Source organism: Danio rerio, chromosome 3 (genome assembly GCF_052040795.2).
Source record: "Danio rerio strain M-AB ecotype USA chromosome 3, GRCz13ab, whole genome shotgun sequence".
Classification (NCBI taxonomy): Eukaryota; Metazoa; Chordata; class Actinopteri; order Cypriniformes; family Danionidae; genus Danio; species Danio rerio.
In genome coordinates, this window is record NC_141023.1 from 37,289,037 (window position 1) to 37,311,840 (window position 22,804).

General features: G+C 39.6%; 1 protein-coding gene across 16 annotated transcripts in view; it reads right to left on the minus strand.

Moving 5' to 3' along the window:
- Positions 1 to 913: 913 nt before the first annotated feature.
- The window catches only part of gpatch8 (G patch domain containing 8), a 36,033-nt gene continuing 14,142 nt past the window's right edge, over positions 914 to 22,804 (minus strand). For 2 of the 16 annotated variants that reach the window (XM_087243053.1, XM_087243055.1), the window contains 8 exons: positions 19,106 to 19,124; positions 15,642 to 15,714; positions 9,799 to 9,840; positions 7,134 to 7,201; positions 6,963 to 7,049; positions 6,462 to 6,605; positions 6,197 to 6,327; positions 914 to 6,102 (listed from right to left, as the gene is read on the minus strand). In XM_087243053.1, coding sequence (XP_087099179.1) covers positions 2,226 to 6,102; positions 6,197 to 6,327; positions 6,462 to 6,605; positions 6,963 to 7,049; positions 7,134 to 7,160 — 4,266 coding nt within the window. In that variant the 5' untranslated portion in view covers positions 7,161 to 7,201; positions 9,799 to 9,840; positions 15,642 to 15,714; positions 19,106 to 19,124 and the 3' untranslated portion in view covers positions 914 to 2,225. 16 annotated transcript variants of the gene reach the window in all.

Below are 22,804 nucleotides of genomic sequence, written 5' to 3' on the forward strand. Positions count from 1 at the left end.
TCCAGGCCTGGAAAATGCCATGTCAGAATTCCATGACTTTTCCAGGTTTTCCATGACCGCATGAACCCTTTAGAAATGTACACCCATCAAGAAAGTGGACCAATGTTTTCAAGTTTTCAATCAACACATTTTTTACTCCTTTTTAACATTATAAATATTTTTCAATTTTGTTTTTTCCACTGTGTTGAGCGATTAATCTTTACTGCACATGTAGACCAAACTTGCATTAATACCCGTTTTAATATTAAGGTTGACAGAAAGATAAACTCATGCAAGCTCATTGACATTATAAATATACCTGATATCCCTTTTTTAAAAATGAAACTTTATTACCTGATTTTAACTTAATTACCTGATCTAATTACCTAACACAGTTACCTGATCTTTAACAAGCTTAAAAAAATTGCCTGATCTTAAAATGTCTGATTTTAAAATAATTATCACCTGTTTAATTAAACAATGACTCAAATCTTTACACATAATATTTTAGAGTAGGAATAATGCATATAAAAAAATTACATTAAAAAATCTTAATGTAATGTAAGCCAGGAAAGTATGATGATAACCGTTTTTTCTTATTACAGCTTTTTTTTCTTTAATAGTTGCAACGGGAGCTGAAATTACAGACACAATTACAGCATAATTCTCAGACTTGGGTGAACTATCCTGTTAAGCTTTGAAAGACCGTTTTAGTTTTATGATTCCTGGTAAAAACCTTTAAAAATGACCCTACACTATTAAACTGATTGAAGTTCCAACAGTGCCATCTTGTGTTAGAATACAATACAGCCGTGCAACTCAAATCCATTATTCTGAATTGCTATGAATAGAAGGCTATTACGAGTATAGGGTTTAGTTTAGGCACAGACGACCTTGCAATGTGTCTCGCTTTAAATAAAATCATACACCAGAATTACAAGTCAAAGTTTTATTTGCTGATGCGTCAAGGAAGAATTAAAAAAAGCTCATGTCACTGCTGCCATTTACAGTGCAACGTCACCAAAAGTTCTGCCACATTCCATAGACACTCAAGTCCACTAAAGTACCAACCCTGATCATTTTCACATATGCTTCCCCCTCCTCCCCCCATTTCATTATTTTTATTAGCAGGTGTTACAAACCTTTATTTTACATAGTTTCACTACGTTACCTTTATTTACATTTAACTAATCTTACAGAAAGAAACATTATTCAAAAAAATAAAAATAATTTAAAATCAAATAGAAAACAAATTATTGCAGAATTCTACAATCATACAGTTGTTACAAGATGCAAAAACAGCATCTCACTGTACATTTCTTTTTCAGTGCAAGATTTCACAATTTCAATATCAAGGGATGGGAATTTTCAAATCCCAAAATGTAACTTATGCAGTTTTGACAGCCTGTGACATTATAAAAACTTGACATCAATATGTGATGTCTCTTCCATTTACTATTTTCAGATCATTTATACTAGTTTACAACCAACCAGCAAAAATAGCTTAACACAGTTGAGTGCTGAGTATGGCTTTTATTGTATTAATCTTGTTCGTTTGTTACCTTTTGCTCAGAATATGATGCGATGACTTCTGAGAATTGGAATGAGCTGAAACGATTAAATAGTTTGATAATCCTTCAGCAAACCGTAAGTCAGTTTATCATTACCTGGTTCTTAAATAGCAGGCTTGAGTATCTTTGCATATTCATACAATGAGTTATTTCATAAACCTTACAACTTTCAGAAAGGCTTGATACACGGAAAAACAAAGTCTCCAAAAATGACTTTTCATATCAACTGTATCCAACCACACCAAAAGCCCACAACAAAGATCCCGATTATGGCTTCAGTCTGCGAGCTTCTGGATAGAAGAAGCACATCAGACAAATAATAATAATAGTTATAATGACAAACCATAGAAAAAGAAACAATATACCAGTGGTTCTCTACTTGTAGGATCCAAGTCTTGGCCTACAAACCAACTCTTAAAGCCCATCCGCCTTTGTGTGAATATATATAAACAATGTTACATACCTCAACTCCTGACCATACAATTTCATTACATTACAATCTCAAAAGACCGCCAAGATTATACTCTGTCTTCAGTTAAACAATCCTGAACAGTCCTGTTTAGGTCACTCAAAGGTAGAGGTTGAAAAGGACAGTTGAACACTGTGGATCACTAGACTGGGACACCCAGTAGCTAAATCTCTTCAGCTTTCACTACTTTGACAAAAGCTTGATGTTCAGGAGCCATGATTTGGAGGGTGCTGAAGGTCTTGCCCTGAGAAGATAGGATGAAGAAGAGGATGTAGCTGTAGAGCTGCTGCTGCTGCAGCACTGGCTGGCCGGGGGGCAAAGAGGGTTGGGTACAGAGCAGCATGGGGGACGTGATGTAGAGCAAGAGGGGTATGATGGAGCGCAGAGGCTGGTATAATATGTATGGGTTGGCCTGAAAGGAAGGCAGTGTGATGGGCTGGAATCAGGCCAGTGTGTCCTAAAGAGTGACCAAGTGAATGGCCCAAAGAATGGCCCAATGGCGACAAGGAGATAGGGGTTAGGTGATGTTGAGGTATGTGGTGCACCTGGGCTAGCTGGGCATGGTGTGGATGATGTGCAGTATGAGGATGGATGCCCATGGCTGTAGCAGCAGCATGGTGCTGTAAGATGGCGTGCTGCACTGTAGTAATAGAGGTAGCAGAAGCTGCAGAAACAGTGGGTTGCTGGATGTGGATTTGCTGCAGTGCAGTTGGTGGTGGTGGTGGGGCAGGGGCAAGATTAGCTGCTGCTGCCAAATTAGCTGCTGCGGCTGCAGCTGCAGCTGAGGGAAAGCTCTTCACCTGCTTGGCCAACAGTTGCTGTTGAATATGCTGTTGGGCTGCCTGCTGCAACTTGCTGTACTTCTCCATTTCCTCTGGGGTGAAGGTGATTGGTTGACTTTCTAAAGGTGCAAGACCATCCTCTTCAGCTTCCATGCCCATGTCTCCATCCTCCATAGTAGCAGGGTAACCAGGGTAGGCATGCATAGTAGGTTGTTGACCTATATCAGGCCCCATTAGATGCCCATCTAGCATGTGATTATTGGGGTCTTGTCTCTCACCTTGGTATTGTGACATCATCATTGCTGGATCCTGCTCATATTGTGGTTGAGACTCATGAAGAACTGGAGGGTCTGAAGATGGATGTCTGGGCTCCTCGAGCACGGCTGCACTTGATACAGCCTCCTCCAGCTGCTGCTTTTGTTGTTGAACTGCTGGTTGAGGTGGTGGAGGAGGGGGAGGAAATTCACGGATAGGTTCTACCAGGATAACTTCACTACTATCAGAGATTTTGCTCTGCTCAGACTTTACACCATCAGTTGAACGTGTAAAAGGAAGTAATGGGGGCTTCTTTCCTGCTTGGAGCTTGCCAAAAAGAGGTAACATACTTTTGTTTCCAAGGGCGGGGGGGAGTTTGGGGCCAAAGTATCCCTGTGGAGGATCCTTGATCTTGATGCCAGTCTTAGTGCCTGAAACTGATTCATCCCCTCCTTTTCTAGATTGAATTCGCTCCAAGAGTTGTCGGGCTGTGAATGAATTTCGATGTTCTGCAGCACCTCCTCCCTCCTTTGAAGAAGCTCCACCACCTCTTGTTCCTAGTGTCGATGAAGAGTTGCTGTTTCGGTTTTGTGTGCGGGAAGAGGATCTTGGAGACTGAGATCGGTAAATTCGTGACCGATTGAAATCCCGCCGCCGTGTTGAGCTGTCAGATCGCCGACTGTGACCATGCCGATGTGGAGAGCCCTTGGTAGAGCTAGATGAACGACTAGCAGAGCTACGGCTGCGACTGTAGCTACTGCGTCTGTAAGAACGAGCACTGCTACTCCAACTACTTCGACTGGAGCTGCGACTACTACTCCTTTGGTGTCTCCGTCGATGATGTTTTCTGCGGCTTCGAGAGCGCGATCGTGAACGCGAGTCCTCTTCTGAAGAAGATGAGTAACGTCGCCTGTGAGATCGGCCACCATCACGCCTGTCATAGTCTGAGTCTGAGGAAGGCCTTCTTGATCTGTGGCGACGTCCTTCACTGTAGTCACTGTAACTGTCTGTGTAGCTATGGCTACGGCGACTGTAAGCACTGCTCCCTGCTGAGGAACGCTCAGAGCTAGTAGAGTAAGATCGGCTGTGTGACTTTTGACCTCTGTGGCGTCTATGGTTGTGGTCTCCTCTATGGGATGACCTACTACGTGAACGTCCAGAATCATCACTTCGGTGTCTGCGCTGCTCACGTGTCGGTGTGGAGCGACGTTGAGGTGGTCGAGACCGTTGAGAGGATGATCCTCCATCCTCCTCGCTGTCGCTACTTGGAGGTTGACCTCCCCCTAAGCTCTTTTGGGCTGAAGCAGAGCATGAGGCAGCAGGTGTGTTGGTGTCAGATTTAAGACGCTTAGTACCATTGTGCTCCTCTGTAGAGCTGGGCTTTCCTGCACTGGTTTGCTCAACTCCAGACATTTTGTGGGACCGTTTTCTCTTTACTCCCTCATTGGTTGCGCCTACTCCAGATGACTGAGCAGTGGCTACTCCATCTTTGTCATCCTTGGCTTTCTCTTTGTCCTTATTGCCCTCTTCCTCTGGTGCAACTCCTTCAGCGTCACGTGGTTTATTTTTGCTTTTCTTCCTTTTATGCTTCTTCTTTTTTTTAGTTTTTCCACCTGGTGTCTCATTCACTAACTCACCCTCCACTGCTGCTTTCTCTTTGCGTTTAGAATGCTTGCCTGACTTTTTGTGTTTCTTCTTTTTCTTTTTCTTAGACCCTGCAGTCACATCATCATTACTTGGTAATTTCTGCTCATTGTTCTCTCTCTCAGCACCCTCGACTTTCAGTGAGGATTGTTCTTTTTGAGATGTACTGGGTCCTCCAACTGTTTTAGTAGTACACGCAACACCACTACTGTCAGGAGTGCTGTCTGTTTTTTCAGGCTTAGACGCTTCTTGTTCTTCAGTGCTAACTGGCTTGACAGGTTTGCTATTTTTGCCTGCCCAGTTGCCTTTGTTTCTTGAAAGCTTGAAGTCAAAGTAAAGTGGATTACAGCTGTAGGAAAGGGCTGGCTGGGCCTTAGTAAACTCCAACAACTCAGAAGGCCATTGCAAGGTAGTGCTTTCATCTTTACTTAACACAGGGAAAAAAGGCCCAGTTGGCATGCGGGGACCTGTATCTGGAGGTTGGGACATCACTTGCTTGCTGTCAGTTGGTTGGGGCAAGCTTTCCACTTCTGTAGTATCATCATGTCCTGTTGACATACTACCAGATTCTTCATCTGCCTTTTCTTTAGCTGATGCAGAAGAGGGAGTAGTGTTTTGAGCCTGTGTAGGTTCATTCTCAGTATCTTTTTCAGATGTGTCAATGGTTACTTCAATATGTTTTTGCTCTCCATCATTGCCTACTTCTGCCTTCTCGTCTTTTACTCCATCCTCCTTCTCATCACACTGGTCAGAAGCCTTCATAAAAAGCAGAAACTGAAAATGAGGCTTGACTCGACAATGTGCAGGTGGTACATAATGATAATACTGTGGCTCTTGTCCAGAGTAACCTTCTTCCTTTTTCATCATCATCTTTAGCTTGTTTAAAGTAGAGGCCAGGGTTCCTCCATCGTCTGGTTGTGACTGCTCTTCATCGCCCTCACTACCACCACCACCCCCACTCCCACCTTCCCCCAAACTAATGGCAACTGCCTGTGGGATATCATTGGTAGATGTCATTCCTACATCCTCTACTCCAGTATTTTCTCCTCCCTCTTCCTGTCCTTCTTCACCTTCTACTGTCTCTTCAGCATGGTCTGCAAAGACAGCTGCAGCCGTTTCAAGTTTTACTGGGGCTTTTTTAGCAAAAGAGAATGACACACTGACTTTGGGAGCTTGTGAGCCTCCAGAGGGAGTTGGAGAAGAGCTACTTTTATTAAACCCAAAGCTAATGGAAGGGCCTGATCTAGGGGAACCTTGACCACCAACAACACATGCTGACTTTTCTTCAAAAGAATCTGTACTGATATCCACTGTCATAGGTACACCATCCATTGAGTCTTCACCCTTTTCTCCATCTACTGCCACTGTGGTGGTTTTAAACATGGGACCACTGCCAGGAACACTGCAAAAGAAAAACAAAAACAAAATGAGACAATTAATGTTACAATTAATGATGCTTGCAGGGAAAACATTAGATGTCTCAGCACTGTCCTTACTGGTCTTGTTGTTTCCTCTGTTCAGCCAATTCATGAAGCCGCCGTAGCATCTTCTCCTGTTTTTTGCCATCCTTTCTAGAACGAGAAGACACATTCCGAGCAAACTCTCTCTGCTTTAGCTCCTTCAGTCTCTGTAGAATTAGACAAATAATATGAACTTCTTGACATCATAAGCAATATCATCACATAAATTATCTTTGTGTTAAAATATGCATTGTTTCTGAATGTTATTCAGTGGCACTCTGCATATGTGAACCTTTCATACCTGCTTGTGTGCATGATCGTAGGAGTTGATGTGATTGTCAAACTCCTGATGCTTCTGGTATTGCTTATCACACAGTTCACAGTAGAAGTTGGCCCTTAGGTCCTCTAAAGCTTTGGCAATAGCTTTTTCTTTCTCTGCAAAATCCTGCAAAATGGAACAACACATATCAAAGAATTAATAATTGATAAAGATGGGTATAAAAACTAGACATATAGGATCGTTTGCCAAGAAAGTTATAAGTAACTAGTTTGTGTAAAGGAGATTTAAGAAATGCATATTAACATGCTTATATAGTTAGTCTGCAGTGGAACAAGAGAAGCTTTGTATCTGTCCAAGGGTAGTGATCGTGACAAATCGATCTCAAACATTAACAGAATTTTAACTAGATAAAACTCTACAACAAGAGGCAAGAGTAAGACTGGAAAGACAGGGAAATTATGTACAGAGAATTGACAGCAAAATGTGTAGGCAATGAACATTGTTGCTATAATTGGTTCTCACCTTGTATTTTTGACGCAGTTCCTCAGTGTCTTCTTTTTCCACTTCCAATACTCGACGCTTCTCTGTGGCATCTTCTGCATAGTCCAGCTGGGCACAAATGTTTAGGGGCCAAACATTAATACTTACATTCACAATTATAAGTAAAGAAAGTACAAGGAACAGTCTTCTCACCTCCATTTCCATTCGCCCCATTCCCATGACGTCATATTTGAGCACGATCGGGACAGGGTCAGTTCGTCCTATGAGGTGGGGGGGAGAGGAAGAGAGAGATAGTACAGAGGTTAGACTATTGTTCAATATAAGAGAAAACTCGGGGCGGGACAGCCTGCTTAGAGCACAGGGTGCTGGGTTAGAGAGACTGCCTTCAAGTGCAAGAGACCAGAAAGCTACAGTGAACCAAACTCTAGCCATTCTCACAGCTTCATGTGCAGCTCACCCCTAAAAGGCCATTCCAGGTGCTGAAATATCTTTGGAACTAAGGCTAATTTTTAATTTTTTACCATTTGAGTTGGCTGCCAATTTAGTTTGTAATAACTGTATACACAAAACAACTATAAGATGATTCTATTGAACGAAGCAAGGGACAGAAAACAAGATGGGGAAGGTTGGACTGAAATTTGACTGAATTTGCTGAAGTGTCCCTACAGTATCCTGTTTAAGGTAATCTTATCCCTCCCCTTCTTACTTTTCTGTTATCACCCTCCCTCTCTTTTAACCATGTCTCCTTCTCAATTAAAAATGCATTGTGTACTGTCCAACAGATTCTCTTAACTCGGATTGAAGGGGAGCATATTTGGGTTGCTAGAGGGAGTACCTCAGAAAGGGAGGAGATATCAGCATTCACAGCATCTTTTCACAGCACTGCGACAACACTGAATACCAGTCTGTCTTTCCTATACAATACATTAATCATGATTTAAACCCTTTCTGAACCGTACATCAACTGATTTGCCTACCTGTCTGCAGGCCACACCTGAATGCAAATGAACCTATTAAGTATTATTTCAGTATGTGAAATAGTACTTTACTTTAGTAGTTTTATATACACAAGCTGTGAAAAGACCTAGATCAGAGGAAAAGTAACATCAGAAAAAATGAACACAAATCAGAATGAAACAAAAGAAAAAAAAAAGACAATCAAAACTACACTGAAGATTGACACATAATTGCTTAATCCACTCATAACCAGCCAAACGAAGCTGAGAGAGAAAGAGAGAAAAAAAGAAAGAGACACAGGGAGTGAGAGAAAAGACGGAGAACAGAGAGAATAAGGACACAAGCACTGAGCTACAGCAGCAGAGTGGCGTGAAAGGCCAGAGGTTGCCATGTTGACAGTGCAGGGTTGGGGAAAGGATGTACTTACCTGGCAGAGTGTGGGGATGGGGTGGGGTGGCAAACATACAGACACAGAGACAGGAAAGGGTGTGGGGGGGGGACTCAAATAAAGGAAAAAAGGCACAAGAAATGAAGTCATACTAATTGCGGCTGCACAGGCTAGCACCATGGTCACGGTCAATCAAACTTCAATCAATCATTTGGATTTCAGTTTTCTTTTTCTGTCAGTCTTTTTTTCTCAATTTTTTGGGGGAGTCATTTGAATTTTAAAAGGAGAATCAGTTCATACCCTTGGGCTGATGTAATGACGATAAAAAGCAACAAAAAAAAAGTCATAGCACTCTAAAGGGCTTGGGATTTTACAGATTTATTTTTTATTTTTTTTGTTAATGAATTAGTTGGTAATAAATATATATCCACAGATACTTTACAATTTGATGCATGTAATTACATTGTCATGAATATAATTAAACTGTCAATTTAACTTCCTGTTTATCCTCTAAAACCCAAATAAAAACTTTAGCAAGTATCACTGACTATTCTTAGCCTGCTAAGCTACCAAATAAAACGTCTTTCACGTTTCTCAAAATTAAAAGGAATTTAGGATTCAGCAATGTGAATAAATTGTGAGAAGGCTGTGTTATAACATATTAAATTCTAGCCTTTCAGCAGAATAGACTCAATACACTTTAGAAACTTAAGACTATAATTTAAGGCAGAGAAAGATTGAAGCTTCAGCCCAGTGGTATAATTGTTCCCAGTAATGAAGTGATAAAAGAGCATGTGTGGAACGATAAGGGCCTGACAGGATTCCAGCCCCTACCAGAGCTTGCAGGAATATGCAGTGATTTATACAACCACCAGGGAGCACAAAAGAGTTTCATGATTTAACATAGAAACTGTATTATATAAACCTCATTTGAATTGTATGATCAACTAAACAATATTTAAATATCTAGTAAAAACATCTTGAAACATTCTGCCATATTTATTTGTAAGCTTGCACACATTTTTGTAATGATTATTATTAGTTAACCAAGAGGTTAGAGAGGAAGAAGTTTCTATAAAAGGTAGGGGGAAATCCCAAAATCAGGCACCTCAAGACAACAAACTCAATCCTTTCCCTTACCAACAATCAGTTTTTTGGGAACAATGTGAGGTCAAGACTAGCATTATGCATTCCAGTGGAAATAAAACATAACAAGACTGGACAAAACGTGTGCAATGCAACAACAAGGGGAAGTGAATCTAAATATCCCCCAAAAACTGAAAACAAACAGAATGAGTGTTCTAGAATAGTGCATATTGAAACACTAAGAGACGGGCAGCAGAATGAAGACTAATACAAAGAGAGGTAGAGACAGTTTAAGCCTATTAAACACTGGTGCTCTGATGATGAGTCATATCAAAACAAGAAATGGGGGAAGTAAAATTAAACGAGAAAAAAATGAAAGCATAAAATAAAATAACCAATTCAATCAGGGGTAAAAATAACATTTACCACTAAGTTTACCATCAGCACAACATGGCCAGGATCATAATGCTGCAAAAAAGAAACACCAATTGGTTAAGCAGGAAGATTGAGGCACAAAGAGAGCGTTCAGGGGTAAGGGGTAAAGGGTTAGGGGTTGGGTTTGGGGGCAGGGGCTTTGGTGTACCCCCTACCAATGGCCCTGGGTGATTACAGGGATGCCCTCTCACCATCCTTGACACTTCTGCTCTCCATATTTCTGCTTATTTGTGGTACTATCATTTCATGCTTTTGGATTCCTCCACAACAAAGCAAAGAGGAGACAGAGTTACTAATTTAGCACTTTTAATATTGTTTTTTTTTTTAGATGAAAATCTCTCTCATTTCCCCTCTCTTGGTTGATTGTCTTTCAACAGAAATGTACCAATCATCACTTAATCAAATAAAAGGTGCACCCTCCTCCCCATTTCCCCCCTTTCTCCAATCCCCCATGCGGGTCTAAGTCTCCGCGTGAATGTGTTTCTGATACAGAGAGACCATCGTATGCATACTTCATCAAGTAGCTGCACAAGCTATGAGGAGCATACGCAGTGAGTGAGCTTTTAGCAGTGCATCGTTCTTGTTTTATTTGGAGTACTAAATCTCTTTCAGAGCTGTTTTCATCTTGCCATCAATCTAGAATCAATTCCAATCTGATTTGAATTCTCATGCGTTGCTTAAAACTCAGCTTCACAAGTCTGGGTCTCTTCAGCCAGCATGCTCTGCAGGAGAGGGGGAAGGAGATGGGTCAGGTCAGGTGAGGCTTTAACAAGTACAATTATACGAGGAAAAGTGGGATGCAGGTGGGATGGTGTGAAGACTTCTCCCTGCAAGCTAAAACACCTGAGCCCCAACCCCTCGTTTTGGTGACACATACACACACACACACACTCTCAACACATACAATTTCCACTCCCACATGTACCACATGTGTACATTCACTTCACAAAAGTGGACGCAGGCAGATAGACCGATCGAAGGCGGAAGGAGGGGGAGAATGGGCAGGAGATTGAGGCTCATTCTGGCAAGCCATTCCGGGGAATCATGGGAAAGAGGCAGAATCATGTTCACAGCCAATCAGAGGGCCCCATCTCATGTTCACAGCCAATCAAAACACCCCCATTGCAGCCAAACATACATTAAACTAATATATACAAGTACTATTCTAACATGGGTGAATTCTGAACACAATCAGGAGGGGGAAAAAATGGATAATTTCTACAAAATGTTTACTGATTCCATTTTGGTATGAGTTTCAAATCGTTGCACTGGTATTTTGAGCAGAGAGCGTTTAGTGATTGTAAGCGTATAGAGAAGAACTAAGAGAAGCCGTTAGGCTACACTGTAAAAGGGGGAGAGTTATTATGTATTATTTCAAGAAAAAAACATCCACACACACACGCACACTTACTCAAACATACACACAAACATACAGTTGGGGAGGTCCTACAAACCTTACCTAAAAAAACAAGAGTAAACAAAAAAGAAAGAAGAGTAAAAAAACAGAGTCAATACAATGGAAACTCAAAGCATTGGGGAGACATTTCAGTAAATGCACACTCAGTACCAAGGCTCGGTCCAAAAGTTAGAGAGGAAAGGAAAAGGATCAAAGTTTCAAACACCATGGCATGTGCACCAGAATGCGTGAACAGACATTTTTGTTTGTGTGTGGGTTGGAGTGTGTGCGAGTTTATGCAGTCAAGCGCTTTGCACCAAACGTCTGTTCTTTTAAATGCCTCATTTCCACTGAGCTGTACAGTTCAGTACAATACAGTTTGGGTTCCTTCCTTGGTGTATGGCAGAAAGTTAAGATTGACAGCTCAATAAAGCCACAGGTATTTTACCATTGTGATAGAAAGTGGTATGGTTTGCTACTTTTGGTACCTTTGACAGTGAAAACATACCACACTGTACCGCTCAGAGGAAGTTAGCCATAAGAGTTACAAACATGACAACTTGACTGGGTCAAAACACAAATTTGCCAGTCTGTTTGTTCAGATAGCTTGACATTTGGCAAAAGTGATGTGTGTGTAATTTGGTGGCACACTTTCCACAAGCTCTCACTCTGGCCCTTCAATCCACTGCATGCAAGATGGAACTAATCAAATTCTTGTAGCTCCAGGATCTGATCTGGAAAATCTCTCACTGAAAACAAAGGCAAGACACTCCCTGTCTGCCCGGTGTGTCAAACACAAACAGTACGATAATAGAATGACAACCAAGAAAGGACAAAACTCTGATCTTGTAAATCTCTTGCCAAGCTGCAAAACAGATGGGCGAAGCCAGTGAGTACTGGAAACATTCCTAATCTGTCACACACTTCACTTGGCTGGGATGACAACCTCTGGCTATGGCTACTTCCTCTGAGTTCTCACCACTGCCAGTTCTAAGAAAGCAGCCAATGGAGTATGAGGTGCTTCCGCAAAGGTCAAAAAGAGAGTGTTTTTTTTTTTTTTTTTTGGTTTCTGGCGTCACCACTTAGGGAAGCACCATCTCTGATGGAAGTAGTGGTAGCAGTAGAATTTTAGGCAATACAAGGAGCATAACAATGCTTTTATTGTGGTTTTATTGTTGCATTAACCATCCTTATGGGCAAATAACCCCCTTCTACAGAAACTTGTGAATATGAGGGTAAAACAAAGGAGAGATTTTAAAAGCGCCTCTGATTTAAAAAGTTACGGCTAAAAATGCTAGTTCTGCTAGTTGATAAACATTCTAACAGAAGACAGACTGCTGTTCAAAAGTAGGTAAGACTTGCTTTTGAAAGAAAAAAATCTTAAGGCTGAGGCACATTAGAGGTCAATTATCCTGTTTCATATTATATTTTTAAAAAGAAAACTATGAAAATAGGACTGCAGCGCTTGTTTACCATTTTGAATATAATCAAATAGTTTGGGAGGTAAGCAACTCAGCCCCTGGAAAGAACAAAAACAGATATGATGCCTTTCCAGTCATGCACACTGAGCACTGAATTAAGATGTTGGGCTTCTACATAATGCTGAGTTCAGCATTTGAACAGCAAAGCTATCGTAACAGCTGCAGGGCAGTGGTCGTGAGTGTACAAATGCACGCAATAAAACTAGTCTCTAGAGAAAGACTCTCATACTCGCCTAATGGGCCGAATGACCTTAAAAGTTAGCTGAAAGATCCCTTCACTGTTTACATACAATAGAAGCCCAGAGAGAGCGTGTCTATCATATTCCTATCATTGATTTCGGTTACAGCAATTTCTCTTTCTATCAAAACCTTTCAGCTAAACCGATTTTCAAAGTCATCCTAACAAGGCAGATTGTCAGAAAGGCAGCTGGGCTTACTTTTCACCTTAGGTTGAGAACAGTGCGTACTGATTTACATGTGGGAAGATCAATTTACTGAAACATGAGGGGGTTTTCATTGCATTTCATGTTTTAGTGCAAACAAACAAATCCTCCCACACACTCCAAAGTTGTAGTGAGAAATAAAGGAAAAGAACAAAAGAAACATATCTATAGATCCTGAACATCTCAAATCTTTACTCCTCACTCAGAAGTCGAAACATTCTTTCAGGCTATAATTTGCTACATTTTGTCCTTCGTTTACTATAGCAGAAATGAACTGAAGAGGATGATGCACACTAGCATTCTTCAGTGTGTGATATGCTTCCTGCAGGCTTTGCAGAATGACTGCAGCACACATGTATCCTGCTGGGATGATAAGATACGTTTTAGAAACTGCGGATCAATTTCTTCATAGATTCCAGTTTGCCAATGTTTGCATCAGCATGAGGTAATGACTAACAACAGAACAGTCTATGAAGCTAACTTTACTGTCTGACCCCAAAGAAAATTAAAACACATACTCTGTCCTCTCTCTTTTAAGCAATTGTTTTCCTTAATCATAGGATTTTACATAAGACAAATTTGCTTAAGGAAAGTCAAATATTAAATCTAACGCTCTGTATGGACAACACTGCCCTTTGAACAATGAGAGGCACAGTAAACTTCAAGAAAGAGTATGAATGTCATTTTACTCCCTCTCACACACGAAGACTGAATCACTGCATCAAGACAGCATCTCTGGCATTCTACAGGCCACAAGTCAAGTGCAGAGGACGAAGTACAAGGGGTGCTGGGAGAGGACAAAGGAGGGAGAAATAAACTGAGTTGTCTTCTTCTTCAAAAAAAAACTACAAACTAAGAACAGTTGAACAATGAATCAATTAACTTGTTGAACTTGAATACATTTCTCGCATACAAAGATATGGTTAAAATCGTAGCATGTCGGTGTACAGTTTTAAATGCTAAAAACAATAATTGTTGTTAAAAGCACTATAAAATTAAACTTGAACTGAATTGAATGTTTTTATCTGATTTGATCAGTAGGACATTTTTGTTACCGTTTCTGCATTGCATGTGTCTATTTATATTCGAGATGTGCATGATTAATTAAGCAGTCTAGTCCTCCACCCTAAATCGACCACTTGGTTAGAACAAGCAAATTTAGTGTTTAATATTAACTTTTATTCAAGCCAGTGCCTTTTTAGGTCTAAATGCTTTAATAAAAGACATGTTATACTCTTATTGGTAATGTTTTTGAAGAAAAAAATATGGATTTACTTTTTTATAGTGATAGAACAGTATAGACTGACAGGGTGTAATGTGGGAGAGAAAGGGGAAACAGGATTGGGACCTCATTTTGGTCAAAGCACAACCCCAACCCTAACCACCTATATGTCAGAACACTGACTGATAATATTTACACAATTTGAAACCATTTTTAAAAAAGACAAAAAAAAAAAAAGACAATAAAAAAACATAATTGACTATATTAATAGTGATCCACCAAATTTGTGAATACTGTGGTGGACATGTAAAATCAACTCAATACTACACTTTGTGGAGAATAATTATAATACAAATAACACAAATAATAATAATTAATTTACAATTGAATTTAAAAAGCCTTACAAAATTATTGCATCTTATAAAATTTAAATTACAAAATATTTTCAGTTTCGATTTTCAGTTTCCAAGTGTATCCACAATTTTTAATATCTGCTCAATTTTAATTTCAGTGCATCCCTAGACATTAACTTATTGAACTGCTGTATATAATAATTACATCTGCAACTGTGGGAGTGGAACGGCTTAACATTCACATACAGAATTGCAAGAGGAATTTGGGGGCACTAGGAATTGTTTTGGGGAATTTAACTGCATTCTAGCTGTTAAAATGTGTAATATGAATGAATACTTGTTTTTATGTGAGTGTAAGAAACTTTGTGTTAGCTTTTGCCTCAATAAAGCAAGGATTACATTCATAGTGCACGCCTATGTAGCTATTGCATATATATTATTACAAATATTCAATGACCAGTTAGACACAAAGAATCAAAAGTAGTCCACCTTTATCCAGATCAGGTTTTCAACTACTGAAACTGAACTTAATCATGACCAAACAGGGGCGTGTAAAGCAATCAATGCCTCTTTTTATGTGCTGCAGTACTAAACCACAAAATTACTCAAATGTCTATCTCTGATCTATATTTACTCTAGACCACAACACTAAAGAGGAAAGCTAGTGCACTCAGTGCTTATCTGGTACCACTGTACCAAATCCTTCCTATCCACCTCACCCTGTTAACATCACCACTACGTTACAAACTTTTTGTCAGTACAAAATAAGAAAAATAAATGGTGTGCTGGAACAACAGAGAGAGGGAGAGAAGTGAACAGAAAGAATGAAAACATTTTTACACCTGATCAAACCAAAAGGCATTGAAGCCTTTTGGGTGGATATCAGTAGAGAGAAAGAGTTTGAGAGATTAAGTTTGACAGAGAAGAGTGCTTGCTTACCCTGCATGGTTTTGCCCAGGCCTTGACCCAACTTCCAGCCATGTTTCTGAAGGAGCCGGTGCCCAATGTTATCCTGATGTAAGGAAGAGAGGAAAGAAAGACCACAATATTCCAATAATAAGAAGTGCTTTCCTCATACACACGTACACACACACACACACACACACAAACACTCACACTCAAAAACAGGTGGTAGCCAGACAACTGTCAAAACAGCTTCACTCACAGTCATCAACATTAGAAACATCTGCTACACCTTTAAACTCCTTGTCAGATTGGGAGCGGAAGGGAAAGAGAGGGTGGAAGAAAAGAGGGAGATAGATAGAAAGAACAAGGAGGGAAAAGTCACTGGGCTCTGTAATAAGACATCTTTGAAGCCCTTACAGTCTAGTTGGGGATTTCTGTGCATAAGTAACTTGAAGTTAAATGGTCTTTATAGTCTAATATATCTATTTTTTTTCTCTTTAAGGGAGCGTTCCTTAATAGTACAACTTGAAACAAGAGGCTGTAAATGCTACCGACATCTGAGTCTACCAATTTACTTTCAGTCTTAAAAGGAAATAAGGAGGAAGATACGGTTATATACGTATCATGACACACAAATACATATATAAACCGTCTCAGGGAGGGATATTAATACACAAACAGCTAAAGGGGAAGGAACGGCACAGACATAGAGCTTGCATACACAAAAACCAAAAACTTTCACAAGCTTTTTGTGAGTTCATTATCATGACAACAGAGCCACCACGAAAATAAAAATAAAAACATACAATATGTAGCTGAGAGCAAAGGGAGGAGATCGAGGAGCGAGACAATGAGAGAGGTAGATTGATAGATTTATGGGAGCGACAAAAAAAGAAATATGGAAAGACAGAGATGGAGGCCTCGGTTTACCATTAAGAGGCCAGATATGCATGTGTGAGAGCGTGTTTGCATTTAAAATTCTGATCTGATCAGTCACTAAAAACAAAATAGAAAAGAAAGTCTTGAAAATATGATATGCATGAATATAAAAACAGAGCTTAAATTCATGACAAATCATGTCCAAGCATAAAGAAAAAAACATTGATAAAAAAAAAAAGTGTGCACTAAAACAAAAAAAATACACACACGCACACACACCACAAATAAATTGCATAATATACAAAAAAACTGAAGGAAGTGAAAACCAAAACCATTAACCATCATGCAGCTTTTTGTTAAAGCACTTTAACAAAAAGAGACGGCGGTGTTAGTTGTGTTGAAGAGTAGAAAGCATATAAAGGGAGAGAGGGGGCAGCAGAGAGCTCAGGATGTTGTTAGAGATGAGGCTGAGCATACACTGGTGATGCACAATGTCATCTAAACAGATGTCCCAACCTACATGGGTGAGCGTAAGATGGAGCAGCCATAAGTGGTGTGTGAGAAGCAAGAAGGACTAGGTTAGAGCATCATGGGTAAGGAGAGAGTGGTTACCCCCAAAACACACACCCGCTTTTCATTATCGCTGCAACTCCCATAAAACGGTTTGGGCAATTTGGAAGGTGAATGCTGTGACGACAGCTGTGAATACACATTTAATAAATTTGAAGCCACTGTTCTTAGAGTCTGTCATTAGAGAACCACAAGGGCTTTAAACAAAAAAATAATAATAATAATAATAATTACCTCAAACAGCAAAACGTTTATTTTCCTTCTATTATGATCGCAACTGGGATTTGATCCATTTTTTTTTTTACATTTGTTTAATTGGTTATTTTAACAGACCTCCTGAGATGTACCTAACTTGCTTAAGGCTTGTAAAGTATGAAAATTAGATTTTAGAATAATTAGTCTGACCTATATTTTTACTAGAATATTTTCTAGTTAATAGTGTTGGGTTAATTAAAAAATAATTATGGGTTTCAGTGGTATTAGATTTCAGTACACTAAATGGAAAAGAACGCTGTCCAAAGGGGACATAACAAAAGTATTCAATGGTACTGTTCTGTCCATCACACTGAATACTTCAGGTTGTCTTATTGTTATACTTCAATTTGCAAGCCTGACTTGCATAGCTTCTATGTAAACTTTTGTCATTACATCCCATGGTCCAAACAATTGTTTTCAAGATCAAGTCATCATCTTTAAATGATGAACAATGTCATCTGTAGCTTTAAATTGCACGGGACCTTTATTTTTCAGCACATTCTGACTGGATGTTAGTGTTTTATTATTTATTAGATAGAAAAAATGTTGTTTTGAAAGATATCTATAGTATCGTGTCTCTTCTATTGTTATAGCTGTGTTCTGAATATTATTGTTTTACATTCACTACATCGTCTGCATTGTTATATTTGATGATTCATTATTTATTTATTACTTAATCATGCTTTGTGTGAATGGCTCTTAACTTTGTATATTAAAAATTAGATATATTTTTGTAAAAAAAAAAAATCGAATCATTATTTATGGTGTCAATAAGCACAAAAATCCATCATTTAAAAACTGTTCTGATCGGTCCTAAACAAGAAAAAATTCTTTAATTTCAGTAATATGCTAAATTAACTTTGGAATTAAATCCATGCATATTAATATCTACCTTTATATCTCTGCTCAGAAATTTAGTTAAAACCTGTGTTTTTGCATGCGAGGAGATGAAAAAAGTAAATGTTTCCTCCAGATGGTTAGTGCATGGGGAGCTGCACTAATGCTCATCTTGTACAAAATCCCCTTTGGGCCCCTGGACATCCAAACACTTCTGTGCATGTTCTTCCGTTCAAATTACAGGGATGAAAAAAAGAACAAGACCGTAGGATGACGATCATTTCCTTTTCTGTATTTATAGTTAGCAGAGGACGCCATGGAGCTCACATCAAAAGCGGCATGAGTCCATTTGTAGCTTGTGTAAAGAAATGTTGATGGTAGAAAAGAATTCACCATAAAACGTGTGAGCTCATTGTGCAGAGAAGTAAGACCGCAGGACTAAAAGAGCGCAAGTCCCAAGATCTTCCGTTTATCAGCAGTGCAGATGCGCCTGCAGTAAGCCCAGCCCAAAAGGCCTGCAATGCAGTGGCTCTGCAGCATCCTCTGCTAACAACACACAGCATTTCATCATTCTGTGGACTGGAGGAGCATCTAAACAGGGCACGCATTGTGCTGACCTTACATTACCTCTTCCTGCCGAGCAGAGCAATTTATATAGCAGTCGTCAACTCCTCTTTCTTAAATGAGAGACCATTAGATCTAGAGAATCTGAACTTGAGAAAGAGAGCTGTCATTGTTTAGTCTAATTCTTCAACGTGAGCCAATCAGAATCATTCAAAAGTGGCTCAGGGCCTATCACCGACCCTGTGAATGGAGAATCAGGCAGACGTGAAAGGCGGGTGGGTTTTGTGGGGACAAACAGATGAATGCACTAAAATAAAACAGACAGATGAAGAGCAACAACGCTGAAGAATCCAACAGCAGTGCAAGTGGAGTGAAAACATGTCCATACGAACCTGGCTTTTAAACCCTGGGCTGTCAAAAGAACAGTCAAACGTCACACAAAACTGAAGAAACTGGCCAATCTCTACAGCTTTCTACTGGTCACACTGTCTCTTTGATCCACTACATTACCACAGTGAATTCACACATCTACACATCCACTAACTGGCAGTTAATTCATATAAATAATTAAAACATAAGGAATGTTATATTGTCCAAACAGATACACTCCCATAAGAAAAGAGAGATAGAGTGATGTTATTAACATAGTAAGGGCAGGGAGTAAGAGAGGGAGAAGGAGGTGGAATTAAATTAAAACAGGACAGAGATGTGCAGGGCAGTGAGTGCATTTGCAGTGCATGTAGGTCTTTATTACATATTCGAGACAGCTTCATTAAGAGTGACCTGAAATTGAGTCTAGAAGAATGACTTCATAGTAATTTTGACCTGAAAATGTTGGAAATTTACAGCAGCTTCAAAATAAACAACTATTTCTTCTTTTCTAATCCTTCTGTGCATTCAAAATGTAGAGTCTACTAAAGTATCTGCACATTAGATTTACCTGAGGACTTTTCTATTATGCTGGTAAGAACCAACTTAATGTATTATCTATCTACATCATGAACTGATGTCTAAAAGCTGGGACCCACCAAGCTAAATGTCAGCCATCGCCTGTCAGCGTCAGTCCAGCCTGTTTTTTTCGTGTTGCACATGTCTCCGAGTTAACGTCGAGTTAGATTGAATACAAAATTTTTAAACATGAAGCTCTCTTAACAGTCCTAATCTTGACAAGTACACAGTAGCCGCTTTTCCACTGTTGAGCCAGTATGAGCTTGCAATTTTATCAGGCCGGGCTAATAGCCCCACATCTAGAGCAGCAAGACTGCTAGAGAGTCAATAACTTGCAGTGCAGCAGAAACCCTGCTTTGTATTCTCCCCCAATTTAAATATCACACAACAATTGGAAATATTTTCTGTGAGCACAGCTCTGACCATGAATATTAATGTCTTTACTGTGCCCACAACTTTAACTTTTCCTGCACTTGTACTATTGACTTCCTACTTCTTATTCAACTGGCCAGTACATACATGGGCAACTGCATCTTGCCACAGAACCTCTATTCCCGACTTAGGCATACTCTGCCTTTGCTTTCACTCCATTCCAATGCCCCAGCTAGTCCCCTTTGGATTAAGGTATTAGGCTGGCCAACAAGGTCTGGTCATTTGCCCCAAGGAAGCCCTGACGAGACTTGATCAGTCCCCAGAAGCTACTGGAGAAACGTGACAGGCACACTTGCTTTAGGGGTGACAATGGAAATGTGGCTAGTGTTCAGGGTACATACATGGCTATAATAGCAGAAATGAAAGCTGCTGCTTTGTGTATTATCTATCCTTTAACATTCTTATTTAAATTGTGCAAACTTATTTATGAAGATCAGAAAAGGCCTATGTGTATACCAACAGGGGCATCTGAGAAATCAAGAAAGTGGTCAAAAATGGACTAAAATAAGGTATCAAAAGGAATGTTTATCCCTCATCGACCCGTGATCTAACTACTGAAATTAATTTTCAGGTTATTAGCAGCTGATAATGAAACTATCCTCCATACCATGCTCTATAGAAGGATGTGGAGCACTAAAAGGTCAGTTGAGAGTCAAAACAATCAACAAGACAGAGAGATAAGAGTGGGAGAGCGAGACCACATTAAAGTGGAGTGACAGGATACCCAAGGTGGTTTGTTTGGGGACCTGGACAGCTGGTGTTGTCCCAATGTGGTTATGGAAGAGGAAAGAGAGAAATCTAACACATTCCCTTCCTTTTTGCCTGAAGGTGAATATTTCTTAGAACCAAATGGAGTGCAACAGTGGTGCTTTTTAAAGAATAACTCACTTATTTTTATTATGAAAAGAGACCATAAATTAATTTGTACAGTTAGCTATACTTAAGTGTCTGAGTGTCACAGCAGGAGACAAGCAAAAAAAAAAATCCAATTTGAGATTTAAAATGTCAATTAAGTACTTTGGAAGTACTCTTATTACTTTGATATACTCTTAATCATTTTTGCAAAGATGCAAAAATGCATGTTATAAATAAATAGCACTTTTAAATGGCCGTTGAAACAGTGTGGCTGATTGGACTATTTGTGTTGTGACCAAAAAAAGTGGACAGAATAGGGTCTACAGGTCAGGGTTCTTAAAATGGCAAACCTTGACCTTTTTCATTCCAGGGTTTACCTTTCACACAGAAGTTTATCAACAGCTTCATTAAAATATGTGTGTGTGTGCATGTGGTTGCAATGCTGGACGGTGTGAAGTGAGTCTTTGAAGAATGCATGGGCTAGTTCCTGACATGTTGAGTGATACACAGTTGACCAAGGGATATATAGAATCGTAAACACCAGTGGGATACGTTTACAAAATCAGTATTTAGATTTAGAGGCAATTTATTTATACCGTTATAGATATAAATACAAATAACTAAAATCCAGTCTTGCAATCCTCACTGCACAATAAGCAGTGACTTAAAGTTTTAATAAAACCTGCCAACAATTAAGATATTGTTATGAATGCTCCTATGTTTAAACACATTTGAAGAAAACAGCTATTTCTTGCAGTGTAACACAGGACTGGAAATGGTATCTGGCATTCTTTCCATGTATCATTCATGGTGCATTCTAAACTTGCTAAAGTGAAACATCGAAGTCAGTTACATACCAAGGGAATTGACTCAGTCACTGCCCAGTGCACATCTCCTTGGGTTGGGGAGGGGAGAAAAGAAGATGAAGGTTGGGGTACATATTAAGATGAAGGGGAGTGTGTGTGTGAGAAAAAAACTAATGCTACTGACTTAACATGCAAACAGACAAAAAGGTGTTGAGGGAGCAAGGAAAAAGAGGTATGAGTAGATGAAAGCACATGGGAAAATAAAAGATCCTGTTTACCACAGACCTCTAGCTGCCTACAGATCACACACAATGATTGGCAGAGGAGGGGCATGGGAAACGAGAGCATGACAAACACAGTGCTCGAACCCAGAACGCGCGCACACATACATGCGGCGATGGCTGTCACTGTCCACCCGGACCAGCTGCTAAGAGTTCTGTGATAAAAATATACCCCTGGTGTTTGGTGAAAAATAGTCCTGACACACTAGATCTAAAACAGGAAAAGGGAGGGCAAATAAACGAAAGCTTGTTTGTTGTTGTGTGTTTGTCTAAACATTATGACTCTATAATAAATTTAAAAATGTTCAGACAGTGATAGCCATCGTTTCCTGCGGTATGGAGCATCTCTGCTTTCCACAAACACTGTGTGTGGCGACTCAGCTCTCCACACCCCTCCATAGACAATAGTGCAGGAGCTGGAATCATTTGGTTTAGGCAGGCAGCCAGGCCACCACTCCTGCTCTCTGTCATGTCCTTCTGACACACGCTCTGAGACGGGTACTGCTTCAAACAATAATGAATCTAATCATAAGACCCACTTGAGAAATCTTAGTTAAAAAAAATGGATTTTGATAAATCATAACTGCATAGAAGCTTGTTTTAAATAACAGAAAAATGTACATGGTTATATGATTTAAAGTTATACTCATGGTCTTAAAAGCTAATTATATGGTAAAAGTATGACAGAACTTTAATATGTCCAATGTGATACTCAACAATAAAGTTTATGTAATTTTTTAATGGCCCATGGCACTCATTCTTCTTTCTA